This window comes from Molothrus aeneus, chromosome 2 (assembly GCF_037042795.1).
Source record: "Molothrus aeneus isolate 106 chromosome 2, BPBGC_Maene_1.0, whole genome shotgun sequence".
NCBI classification, from domain to species: Eukaryota; Metazoa; Chordata; class Aves; order Passeriformes; family Icteridae; genus Molothrus; species Molothrus aeneus.
Genome location: NC_089647.1, coordinates 93,291,527 through 93,304,671, shown reverse-complemented (window position 1 = coordinate 93,304,671; position 13,145 = coordinate 93,291,527). Strand labels below are relative to the sequence as shown.

Below are 13,145 nucleotides of genomic sequence, written 5' to 3'. Positions count from 1 at the left end.
TAAAGGAGTGGCAACTGTTGATTGTGAATTTTTCATTTCTAAATAGATAACATATGCAAATAAACATGAATTTGTTCCTTTTATAGTTGCAAGAAGAATATTCTTGCTTTTTAGAAAAAAATAAGGTACAATAAATTTTGCTACTGCACCAAATCATATTTAAAAAGACATTTCATTCTTAAGTAAATTATATATATATATATATATATATATATATATATATATTATATATATATATATTATATATATATATACACACACATATATATATATACACACACACACACACACACATATATATATATATATTTCCCAGTATTTCAAACGTTTCCGAGTGTCTTGTTGTCTTGTGGGGACCTTACCTTTTACTTTTGACCAAATTAAAAGTGCTTTAAGTGGATTTTACTGTTCAGAATTATTTGTTTAATATACACACCTGAATACACTTGGTCATACCTGCATATACAGGAACAAGAACTCCTATTGTAAATCAGCTTATCTGAAACTAATTAATAAGCTACAACCAATGTTATAAGAAACAATTTTGAAACATATCAACAGTATTTTAACTGGATCCTGGTGAAAGTTATAAGCAGGTTTCCTACATACTTTTTATAGTTTAGATCAGATACCGTGGCTCTTAACACAGCCAGCTTTATTTAATGAATCAGCATTTTCAAAGTAGCATGTGCTGGTGCAGAAATGCCTTTGAGGCTCATAAACTCCATGACATCTGCCTGGAAAACAATGCCAAAATCTGAACACAGAAATACAAAATTGCTTTTAGTTGTAGGAGCAAAGTTCAAACAATTTTTGGAGCATTTCAGGAAGTAGATTGGACCAGTTTGCACTTGCATGCAGACTGGCTTACTGTTTTTACATCTTCAGCAATGCTTATTATTTGCTACTTTTTCGTCACCATCAGCATTATGCTCCTTATTTCATGTATATTAAGCTTCAAAATTGTACTTTTAGAGTGGTAGTTCAGATTTCATTATTTGTCCTGTAAGATATCTGCATCATGAGTCAGACAAACAGTTCAAGGTATCCTGTCTGAATTAATTCTTGTATTACCATCAGACGTGTGAAAATTTCTATTTTGAGTCATTCCTGTTGCACATTCATTTTCTTTTTAATGGAATAATTCTAAATTTATGTTTTTGTGTAGTTTTAGGAACAGAATGCTTGAGTCTCTGATTTCAACCTATTCCACAGGATTATCAATATAATTAAGGGAAAAAAAAAGCCTATACAGCAATTTAGCATTTTGAGGCTAAAGACCAATATGTATTTCTTTGCTTTCCTTTTCAGTATATCCACTGTCTGTAAAACTTGTGTTCTTCATAGTACACATAGTCTTTCTTAAAGAATTATTTGAAACTTAATTTTATAAAATATCAAGGCAAAACTACTTACTGGATAACGCATGGGCTAATATAAGCTTTCTGTGCTAAAACCAGTTTACAAAACACATACAGAACTTGTCATTTTGTTAGTTTAGAAAACTAAAAATAAAAGCTGTGTTCTGGCTGTCATCAAATCTGTCTACAGTGTTTAGTTGATTAATATTATGCTGATATCTTACCTCTTGACATTAACAAAGCTATTCACATTTTTTAAGAGCTGCTTTTGGTACTTTATTGCACAAGTTATGAGCAGAAATATGTGCTCTTAAATGATAAGCAGTAACTCCAGCTCAGTGACACAGGGTAACAAGGTTCAAAGGATGTAAAATTTGTTCAGATTCGAATACGTTTAAAAACTGGGGACAAAGGAAAAAAAAAAAAAGTAATAATACATGCCCTTTTTCCCTGAGAGAAAAAAAGCCAGAAGCTATTCATTATCATGTTCTGGAAATGTCATTTACTTCGTTGATGTCTACTGTTTTGCTTTGTCTTTATCTCATATCAAACAGTGGTAAGTGCAAAGCAGCTTTTCCTCACTAAGCAGAATACACTGTCCTCCCATATTCACATGAGATATTTAAAGAAATAGAAATGTTTGCTGAAATTTCTTACTCTCTGAGTTTGTAAGTATGGTAGAGATTATTGGAATTTATTTTTGAAAGGTGATGGCTTGCTTTTATGTACTCAATACCCTTCATCCCAGCAGTTCTAAAAGCATTTTTTAAAACATATGTAGAACTGTGAAGTCATTAATTTTCAGTCAGGCCAAACAATCCTAAAATTTAATTACACCTAAATTGCATCTTGGGATTTAGTAAGTAGTCACAGGAATAGCTAAACTCTTACAATAATTTAAAGTATTTCAGAGAAATACTTCACAAATATTTAACATGAGAGGAGTAAACTGACCTAGTAGTAAGAAAACTGGTTTTTAAATGCTCATATTTTTCCTGTAACTAACCCATATCTGAGATGTTATGATTTCTACGTGAAGTTAAAGGAAAAATTAACTGATCTGCTAATGTTGATTTTTTACTGATGACCATTGTGCTTATTCAGGGCTACTACCCTGAACTGGATGGGAAGGAGGAATGGGGACTGCAGAGGAAAAAGCCATACGCCTTTCACATGATTGTGCAAGTGCATGGTTCATTGGGCAGCACTAATAAGGGGAAGGAAGGGATTTAGCTTGTTAATCCATGCTGCTTAATACAATGTCACATTAAATGACACCCACAACATGCATATCGATTGTGTTAGAGCTGGAACCTGATTATGAAATACTGCTCCATCCTCCTGTGACATTGGCTCTCCTGAGAATTTTCAAGCAACAAAGCATCAACTAATGAAGATTTTGTAATAATGTTCTGGTTTAGACTTTATGTAATAACAAGTAGAGCTGAAAGATAAGTCTGTGTGGCTCATTGTGAAGTGTATCAGAGACTCCCCAGATGGTGTTGAACAAACAGTGCCATGGTTGTGTTGGGGCAGGTTCATCTGAGCTAAATAGCTAAATACTGTGTTTTCTGCACTATGCCTAGGTCATACAGTTACAGTTCAGGAATGTTGTGTATCTTTGGAATCTCCATTGCATAGAGTAGAAATAAGTGTAAGATAATGTAATATTAAGGTCTAATAATTATGTAAGCAATGCTTGGGACAGCCTAAAGTCTAGGTTGCCAGTACTGCTTATTTCCTCCAGAGTCACACACCTCAGTCTGCCTTACCTTCTTTCTCAGTGAACCAGAGCTGAACAGAGGGTGTTCACCTCCAGTTATTGATGTTTATTTTGACACTAGGACTCAACTGAAATCAGTGGGACAAGCATGAGTTTGAAGTTAGCTAGGCAGAAGTGTTTTGCTGAATTGGGACAATACAGAGTGGTGAAATAATTCATTATTCTATTTCACAGTGCTTGTAAACCTGGCAAGAAGAGAAACCAACTTCTTGTTTTTCCAGTGGCCTAAAATCACTATATATGATGTCATGATGGGCATGGTCTGTGTCTGGTTTTGGAACAACCAGTGCAGCATTTTACAGAAGCTGGCACTGAGAGCACACTTGTGTGTGCTTTTTAATGACACATTTTAATTAAGGTCAAGCCATAAGAAAAGCCTTTACAGCATTCAAAGAAAATGAATGTTTCCAGTAGGTATTCCTGAATCCATTCCATCTGACTGATGTGCTCTTCTCTGAGCTATGGGCACAGTATTTCCTAGCAGCTGCCTATAAAGCTGACTGATGGAGAGGCTCATGCATAGCAAGTGACAAGTCAGTTCTATATCCTGCTTATCATCATGATGAGAAAAAATTTGGACACCTCTGTGTGAGGGGAGATATATGCAGGAAATCATATCCAGGATGAAGGTGACGTTTTGAAAGTGCCTGGTTTCAATCATCTTTTCTAAATATCTTTAACTGGACAGCACATAATGATTTTGGAGAACTATTGCATGACAGATTTCCATAGGCTTACAACATGATATATGAAAAAACAAAACAAAACAAAAAAACCTAAACAAACAAAAAAACCTGAAATTAAACAAGAAACAACACAAAAAACCCACAACTAAAACATGGGGCTTTTGTCCTAAAAGTTGGGAAAAAAACTTCTGGCTTGGATAAATGAACATTAAGTATCAGGATCTCAGTTTTAAGTTTTTTCTTTTTTTATATTTAATATATTTTGAAAATATTTTTAATATTTTTAATTGATGAAAGGATATTAAGGCTTTTATTTGTATGTCATTTTTGTAAAAGAAATAAGGGCTTTATAGACAAAATCCAGAATTTCTGATTCACAACATGATTTGCAGAGGCTTGCACTGCCTAATTAAGTATTGATGGAGAGTTCTGTATTGAATGAGTATAGTATATTAGTATATCTTAAATTAGTATATTAGTATATCTTAAATATATATTCTTTGGCTCCTTCCATATAAATTATTTACCCAAAATTTTTAAACTCTATCAGCAAAAAAAATATACTGTCCTTATAGCAAAAAAAAAAAATATACTTTTGTGTTCAATTGTGCTAGAGTAGGAGTTGATACTATTCTCTTTCTCTCTGGGTTAGTTATAGATGTATCTTACTAATAGCAGAGAAATGACATGTGGGCAAGTGGATCAGCAGAAGAAAGCACACCATAGAAGTTTTAATTCCTCACAGGAACCAGTTGGCCAAGTGTCTCAAAAAAGAATAGATTGTGACATTCAGCTGTTCTCATGCATTTATTTTCTTTCAATTTTTTTCTTTAACCAACTAAAGGAATATAAACAGAGAAAAATAATATTTTGCTTTGCTCTTTGTTTTAAAAAGGCCTCCAGAGATCTGGTATACAAAGGTCCAAGCCTTTGTATCAAGACAGGATCTACTGTGCAAACAGAGTGGTCCTTTGAAAATCTATTGCCTCAGCAGCACAAAAGAAAGAAAATACAACTGATTTGTGAGCCAGGGCAGTTTCTTCTGGGTTCACATCCATGTTCCCAGTTCTTATCAGGACCATGATTCTATCATTCCCAGACCTTGAAACTTGTACATTTCTGCCTCAGGATGGTATTTGGAATAAGCAAAGTTTCCGTTGTGACTTCCAGCCCTATCTTTTTTCACTTCATAAGTGAAAAACCATAAGAACTAAAGTCTAAAGTAAGTTTGAGCTAATTTACTGTACACCTTTACCCAGGAGCCCAGTAGAAAAAAGATCTTATCCTTCCTGAGTGATTATGTGCAAGAAAGGATTCTTATTCAGCCATCTCGGTAGCCTTATTAATAAATAATTTCACATGGAAGGTACAAACCATTTACTGTCTAGATACAAAATCAAACTAAGTTGTATTTACTTGGAGGTGTGGTGGTTATAGCCTGTGTCCTGACAATTATTTTGATCCAGCTTTCATTGAATATTTTCATCAGTTCCAAGAGTTTGGTCCTGTGCCCCCAGTCTTTAAAAAAAAATAAAATGCAGGTATTTTGAAGGTATTAAAAAAAATCTTAAAAGAGGGTTTGTTTCTAGCTCATAAAAGGTAATAAAGTGTCTGGAAATTTCCTGATGATAAATTAGGCATATCAGTTTTTCTTAAAATTTGATGTAAATTTCTATAAAATTTGAGTTTTCTAAAATTTTAAAAAAGAAAGATGATTTAGAAGTTGGTGTCAAAATATTTTGTTTTCAAGATCAGAAAAATTTTCCTCCTCATAAAATAATAATGCAGTGCTTTTTTAACTACTAGCTAGACTAGTAGTTAAAAGGGAAGGGGATTGCTGCCCTGAGAAGAAGAGCAGAAATATTATCTTCCTTTTTGACTCGCCCTTTGATAGGAGTCTGATGTTTAAGACTGGTCTGATTTTAGAACACTGTCATTCCTTCAGATATTGAAGAACATAAATTTCTGATCAAATTTTACTCGTCCTCAGATATCTCATGACTCTAACAGCTGTAATCAATTTTTGCATTTTAGGGACTACTTAAAGGTCAATGTAACGTCTGCAACAATTAAAGACCCATCTTTGCTTGATGTGCCACCATTCTGGGGCCAAAATTACTGATATTAAATGAGATTTAAAAAAAAACCCAACACCAAACAAAACAAAACAAGAGATCCCAACTTATCTGAGAAATAAATTTAATTTCTTTCATAGAATCCCAGAATAATTCATTTTGGTAATAATTCAGGGAGTATCTACTGTACTGCTGCTCCAAGCAGGACCAGCTGGCAGATCAGATCAGATTGTTCAGAGCTTTGTCGAATCTTGAAAGCTTCCAGGTATATTCTTCCAGACTGGGAATTTTTTGTCTTTGTAATATCTTTCTCAGTCTTCTGTAGGTGATATTTAATGAACTGTTTTGCTCCTAAGTCTATTTTCTGATACATTTTTGCTGCTGCTTTCCCCTGGATTTTCTCTTAACTGATCCTGATTTTTCTGTAATGGGATGCCCCAAATCCCACAGAGTTGTCCAGTTCAAGCTTTAACCATGCTAAGTATTTTATGACTCCTATGTTGGCCTATACAAGTAAGGCTGTTATATATGACAATTAACTTTTTGCATTATTAAGGCATACTTGACTCTCATTTAGTTCATACTAGATGCTGTTCTGATGATCCACTGCCTAATCAGCCTTACCTGCCTTGAATTTGTACTTTCAGTTATCCTTTTGTCTTCAAACAATTCTATAATTGTTTGCTGTTGAATTGTATCTTTTTAATACTCATTTCTCTTTTGCCTAATTCCTGGAAAAAATATGCTTTCATCTGATCTCTGTCACTTTTTCTGACCAATAAAGCAGGATATCCTTATTCAGCCCCTTGCTTTTCTGTGAGGTTTTGGTCGTTAGGTTTTGGTTGGGTTGTTTTTCTGGTGTTTTTTGGTACTAAAGATATGTCCTCTGTTTCTAATCTAATCAGATTATTCTGAGTATAAACAATTAGAAAATGAAGCTTTTTGCCTGTAACCTGAGGGATTTTTTTACTAAAGATCTTGACTGTAGTTGCTGAAGTCCTTATTACCCCAAGCAGCATTTACTTCACTATTGTCTGTAATAAAGTTTCCAGATGTTTTGTACTGATTTTTTACTGTTTCCCTTATATCAAACCTGGTGTAGCCCAGAAAGCTGTACAGCAAAATAGAGGTGTGTCAGCACTCATCCTCCATCAGCAAAGGAGTCAAGTAGGAAGCAGCTAGATGCTAGCTTAAAAAAAAAACCTCCAACCCCCTTTTTTAAATCTTAGGACTTTATCCTAAAATTTTACAGTGGCTTATAGCCACTTAATGATATAATCCTACCAAGAGTTCTTTTAATTATTCACTAAAAGATGTATTTACTTCAGGAAAGCCCTCAGAAAAACAGTGTCCATCTGGCAAATCTAAAGTTCATCTTCAGTTGAAACCCAATTCTTACAGTCCAGACAAAAGGGAATTTCTGGGAACTGGTTGCAACCAAGGAATCTCTTTCAGGCAATTTCCCTGTCAGATATGACTGGGACCACTGCAATGAAGTAGCTATTTCTGTATCCTACAGAGCAACATGTAATATTGTGCATGGCATAAAAAGGCTGCTCTTACAGAATACGTGAATATTTTAGGTGTCTCATTCTACAAATGCAAAGTGGTTAGGATAGCGTTTTGGTAATGTTTTACTTTGTTAGTGAAATATCAACGGTTATTATCAGATTTATTTTTTATCTTTTCACAGATTTTATATAGATGTAACAGTTCTAAGAATAAACAGAAATTACTTGAATTGTTTATGTTGAAAGAGGCAGATCACTTTGATACTAAATGATCTTGGGTTACCATTCAAAAGAAAACAAATTAATGCAAATCAGGTATTATTTTGCTGCGTTTCTGTCAGTGGCAAACTGATAGTCAAAACTTTTCTTTTTAATCTTTGCTTGTCTTAGCTAGTTGTAGCTTTAGTCTCATTATTTTCTCAATCAACTAAGCAGAGGATTAATTACTTGAACGAAGTTTTTAACTGGTGGGATTATGTAGGAAATTTTGAAATATGCTTATGTCACAAAAGTTCAGTGTTGTTCAGTTATGCTGACATATTTCTTCTTCATATTTGAGATCTGTGTACCAAATATGTGAGTTGAATAATTGTGATGATGTGTAACCATTATAATGAGAATGATAGGGTAAACAGGTAAGGTAACTATGGAATTGTATGGGTCGATAATGTTTAAGAATTGAATGTCACACGAAGTACTTTTTTTATACTCTTGGTTGTACTAGTCACACCCCTACCCAAAAATGTGATCTATGGTGTCATTCTAATGATGGTTCAAAAATTGTATATTATGATAAACAATATACTAAAAAATTACCACCATTGACTTTTTCTTCTAAATAGCACTTTTTTTTTTCTTTTAGAGACTAGAATAGATGAGATTGCTAGTGCTGCAGATTAGAACTGTTAGACAAAAAATCAGAAAGAAAACTATATAGTCCCTTATATTTCTCAAGAAATTGTCTATCTAATATAGCATTGTGCTTTTCTGAAAGTGACTATATTGCAATTCAATTAGTTAATCTTCTTTAGGAAAAGTTCTGTGAATCAGTGAGTTTCTTCTCTTTTAAATGAAAATCACTGACCATGTCTTTAAAATTTTTTTGTGTGCTGATAAACTGTCTGGTAAAAGTACTAGTCTGATGCCAATGTCAGCATGGGGTATCATTTAAACAAATAGTTAAACAGTCAGCAGAAAGAGATTAATTACTGGAACTGCATAAACTCTTTGGTTTTTGACTTTTGCAAGAAATATAAATATCATTTGTCTGAGTAGCTATCTTCAGTTAAGAGGTTCAACTTCATCCAAAATCTGAGAATCTTTTTCTAAAGCTACAGTAAGCTAATTTGCCTGTGCATTTGCAGAATGAATTTGCACACAGAGATTTGCCAGTAAGGCTAGTAAAACTGAACTAAGTAAACCTGAAACTGGTGCACAGCCTGTGTGCATCAGATATTAGGGAACATCAGCTCTGGATTGTATAGAAGTATTACCTGTTTTAATGAAATCATCAGCAACAAAGAACTCAGGAATCACCAGATCTGGTTTACATTTGAACACAGACTATTTTGTTGGAAACTTATAGGAACATTGCACACACTCAAATAATATCGTGGGTTTTCATGGGTATAGTTCACAATGACAAAAATCTAAGTAAAAATAGTAAATAAAATCTCCACGGTATGTTCAAAATATAAATTTTAAGCAGTTTAGTTCCTCTTCATCACCAGCAATGCTGTTCTGCCCAGGCCACTTGAATGTCAAAAGACAAAAATGTACTATAAATATGAGGAAAAATACATATCCTACAAAAAAGTTTACATTTCATGGGAAAATGATGTGTCTTCAACAAAAGAATGTTTATTATTATTAGGACTTTTGCACTGTGACACATCTCTTTCCCCTTTCTTTAATTTCATAGAAGAAGGGACAATTTAAGACTTGTTCTGGACTTCCGTTCTTCAACATAAATAAGTTACAGTAGTAATATTGATACAAATCATGTCCCAAACCCTTTTAGTCCTCAACATCTTTAAGGTGGAAAGAATGATCTGCCAGGGAGCTGTTTTAAAAGAAAAGTAAGATTCTATCCAAATGTTACTATGTTTTTGAGGCAGACCGTACTTAATAATTAGGAAAATATGTTTCCTTGTATGGCTACAATATATTATGTTACACTGTATATTTCTTACATTTTGTGAGGGCTGTATGATACCCATATGCTGTTCTAAGTGCTCTGTACAACTAATCTGTCCTTAATGTGAGTATACTCTATATTATAAATGTATAACAGTCAAATGTGCAACTCTTCAAAGCAATGTTTCATATTTCATTAGTCCTTAAATTGTGTGGTAAAGTGAGTGGGCCTTATGAAATGTTATAAAATAATTTAATTGCTTTTAGACTGGGGAAACTAAATTGAAGTGCACCTTAGAAAATGTCCAACTGCATCCCTTTCCAAGAGCATCAGCACATCTGCTGATTAAATCTTCAGGATGTGTATAGCTGGGAAGGCCAGATTCTCTTCCAACAGGCAGGTCCCAGCAGATGCTGCAGTTTGTGGATGGTTTGTAGAGCCATGGGACCTGGTTTGGCAGGTACCCAGTTTGCCCCCTGCTGAATCAGCAGGCGCTGTGCTGAAGGCAAGAACTGGCACGTGTGCTTTCAGCTCAGCCCTTCCCTCTCAGGACTCTGCACCACTTTGCTGTGCTGCAGCTTGCTTTCAGAGGGGCTGCTAGTACTCACACAGCTTTCTGCTACAGCAGGACCCACTAGCACTTCAGCTGTGCTAAAAAAGTACTGGTTAAATGCGGTGGCTTAAAAGCAGAAGTGAGGAGTATTCTCTTCACAGAACAGGAAAGACTACTCCCTGCTCAGTACAGGGAGAGACAAAGAGTTATTTAGGGACAAAACCATTGAGGAGGAGGCTTTTTTTGCAGAAATGGCCATATGCTTCCAACTCCTACAACATTCGACAATAGAATATTTTGACAGCAGAGTGGCTGCTGCTGTAAATCTCCTAATTATGGAGCAAAAGTGCCACCAACTCATGATGCATAACATGTTACTGGCATAAGCTCATGCAGCAGGTCAGAAGAGTGGAAATTTTTCTGATGGATTAACCTTTACACCAGAAGGTTCTGTGCCAGATTCAGTATTAGATGTATTCTAGGCTCCCTTTGAACCTACAGGCAATGTAAAAACCCCAGGGAAAAAAAAAAAAACCCACAAAACATAAAGCTGGCTATACTTTTGTATCATCTGTAGCTGGTTTGACAGCTGTGCTATCATTTGTATCTATCTCAGTCTGACAAAATTAATGTTTTAGTAACCTTGAGGAGCCAGTGCTGAGCTCTGGCAGGGATGCTCACACGTTCTCAATGGTTTGTGAACCACCAGCTTTATCCACTGAGTTGAGAGGCTTGTTCATACTTGAGACAACGGCTGAGTTAGTCCTCCTAGGGGTGCAAAAGGTACTTATGCTCCCAGGCACACATTTTTAACCCCATCATTCTTCTTCTGCCTACCTACTGGGGTAAATTATGCCATTATCACTGCAAGGGGAATCTACACTGGTAAATCTGATATGGATTCGCTAAAATGCACTTTATGTTTCATTGTGGGTACTATTTAAACATCATCTGTTAGAGAAGTGCAAATACTAAATAATTCTTCCTACACACATTTATGTAAAAGGGCATCCTTATAAGAACTACCACCCCTAAAAGAGTGTTGCCAGACCTTCTGTGGTAATAGGAGTTTATTTTGAAACTATACCTCCTCTATAGTAGTATGAGAACATGATGTAAACAAGAATTGTCAAAAATTAAACCAGTATTGTTTCCCATATTTAAGTGACAGATCATAGACTGAACATCAGTAGAGAGCAGAATAATTGTGGGGAAATTTTGTTGTAATTGTGGTGAAGGGTGAGGGCTGAAATGTGTGTAAATTGTCTACATTTGTTGGTGTAGTGATGATGTTATTTGTACAAAGGTGTGGAGAGTTCTTTTGTTTATTTAAGTGACATTTGTGAAGAGTGCAGATTGTGTGATGAATGTGTATTTTAATGATTATGATAATTTAATGCAAACAATAAAAGAAAATATCTTACATTCTCAGCATTATGTAATTCTGTAAGAATCCTGTAAGATATTCAGACACCTCATTCTTAGTGATTTCAGCTCTATGAAGATACCTGAATACTTTTAAAAATATGGACTTACTTCAAGAGGGTCAAAATAAATGGTTGTAAAGGCTAGATTTCTGCACTTTTCAATAATCTGTTTTGCTACAGTTTGTGATTAGTCTGTTTTGTATTATTATTCTTTATGTTGTTTACATTTTCTCCTTTTCTGAGTTAGCTGCTGCACTAGTGTCTCTTTCTCTGCTAATCATTGTTTTTGGAAAGGTACATAAAATTTCCTTTTGCTTTACAGTGTGCAAATCAGTACAGCTTAAGGGCTGTACACTTACTACTCTGTGTACTTGGTTACTGCTTCATTTTGAGAGAGATTGAGTACACCTATCACCCATTCAGCTGCTGGGGGAGGGATTGATCATTGTGGCAGTTAAGGGCTAGATCTATTCCCTTGTCAGCAAGAGGGGAACTTAGAGCAGTCAGAGCTATCAGAGGTTCTCCTCAAATCTGCCTTCTGAAGGGGGATCTCTGGTAGTGCAAGAATGGCAAAACTGGAAGTGGTATAAACCCAGTTTGAAATTTCAGCTGCCATGTAGGGCTAAAGCTGGGACTGAGGGGAGTCTTAAGCAAACATTTAAGAAATACGGAACATTCTGTCACTGGTACTGCTCCCTCCAAAGGCTGAGAAAAATCTGCAATAAACCTCTGGTTAGAAATGTAAAGCTGGACTTTAACTTCAAAAGTTTGATCATGCACCGCCTTGTAAATACCAGATATGCTGTTTTTCCTCTGTGTAGGTATCTAAGCCAGACTGTGTCAGAAGAGATGATGTTGGCAGCCAACCCTCAAAACAGGGAGAAATTAACCATACTAAAACAAGCTCTAGGTGCTCTGGGATTCAATAGCCTGGTAAGTTACATGACCTTATGTTATTTTTGGCTAAAATAATCATATTAGTTAAAAGCAGGCCATAAGTAACTCTCAGAGATAACCTTTTGTGGCTAAAAGAAGCACCTTTCTGTCCTTTTTTATTTCCCCCCCGTTAGTTAAGACATTGAAACAAATACAGCACTAGTTCACTCCAGGGAAATTACTGTAATCACTTTTAATTAGACACAGAACCAACAATGTAAATCTTTTTCATTTTTAAAGATTGACAAAACAGCTTTAAGGTATAATACTCTGAACAATTAAATTACCTAGATAAAAAGAAGCAATCAAATCCTATATGACACCTCATAAAAGCCACGGAATTTTTTCCCCTCTTCTTTATTATCTCCCATCCTTTTTAATTTCATGAAACACACATGTGTAACAGCACCTGAAAAGAAGTAAATACCTATTTAGGAAAGAAAATTAGAGCCAGGTAACTTGAAAGAGCTGACTTAATTCTCCAAAAGCAACAAGAAGATAGGCCTGATGTTTGTCTTTAATTCTATGAAATTAATGAAAATAATTTGGAAAATTAATCAAGAAGAGGTTCTAGAGGACAGAGGTGTGACGGAAATCAGAAGAAATAGAAGGATGAATATAAGAATTCATGTACACTGTGCATCCCTTCAGGATACTGCAGGGCTTAACAAACTCC

At 35.0% G+C, this 13,145-nt stretch overlaps 1 protein-coding gene across 1 annotated transcript in view; it reads left to right on the top strand.

Moving 5' to 3' along the window:
* Positions 1-13,145, top strand: part of MYO16 (myosin XVI) — a 358,751-nt gene that overhangs the window by 222,486 nt on the left and 123,120 nt on the right. The window contains exon 17 of the mRNA XM_066545334.1: positions 12,355-12,466. Coding sequence (XP_066401431.1) covers positions 12,355-12,466 — 112 coding nt within the window. The remainder of the gene's footprint in view (positions 1-12,354; positions 12,467-13,145) is intronic.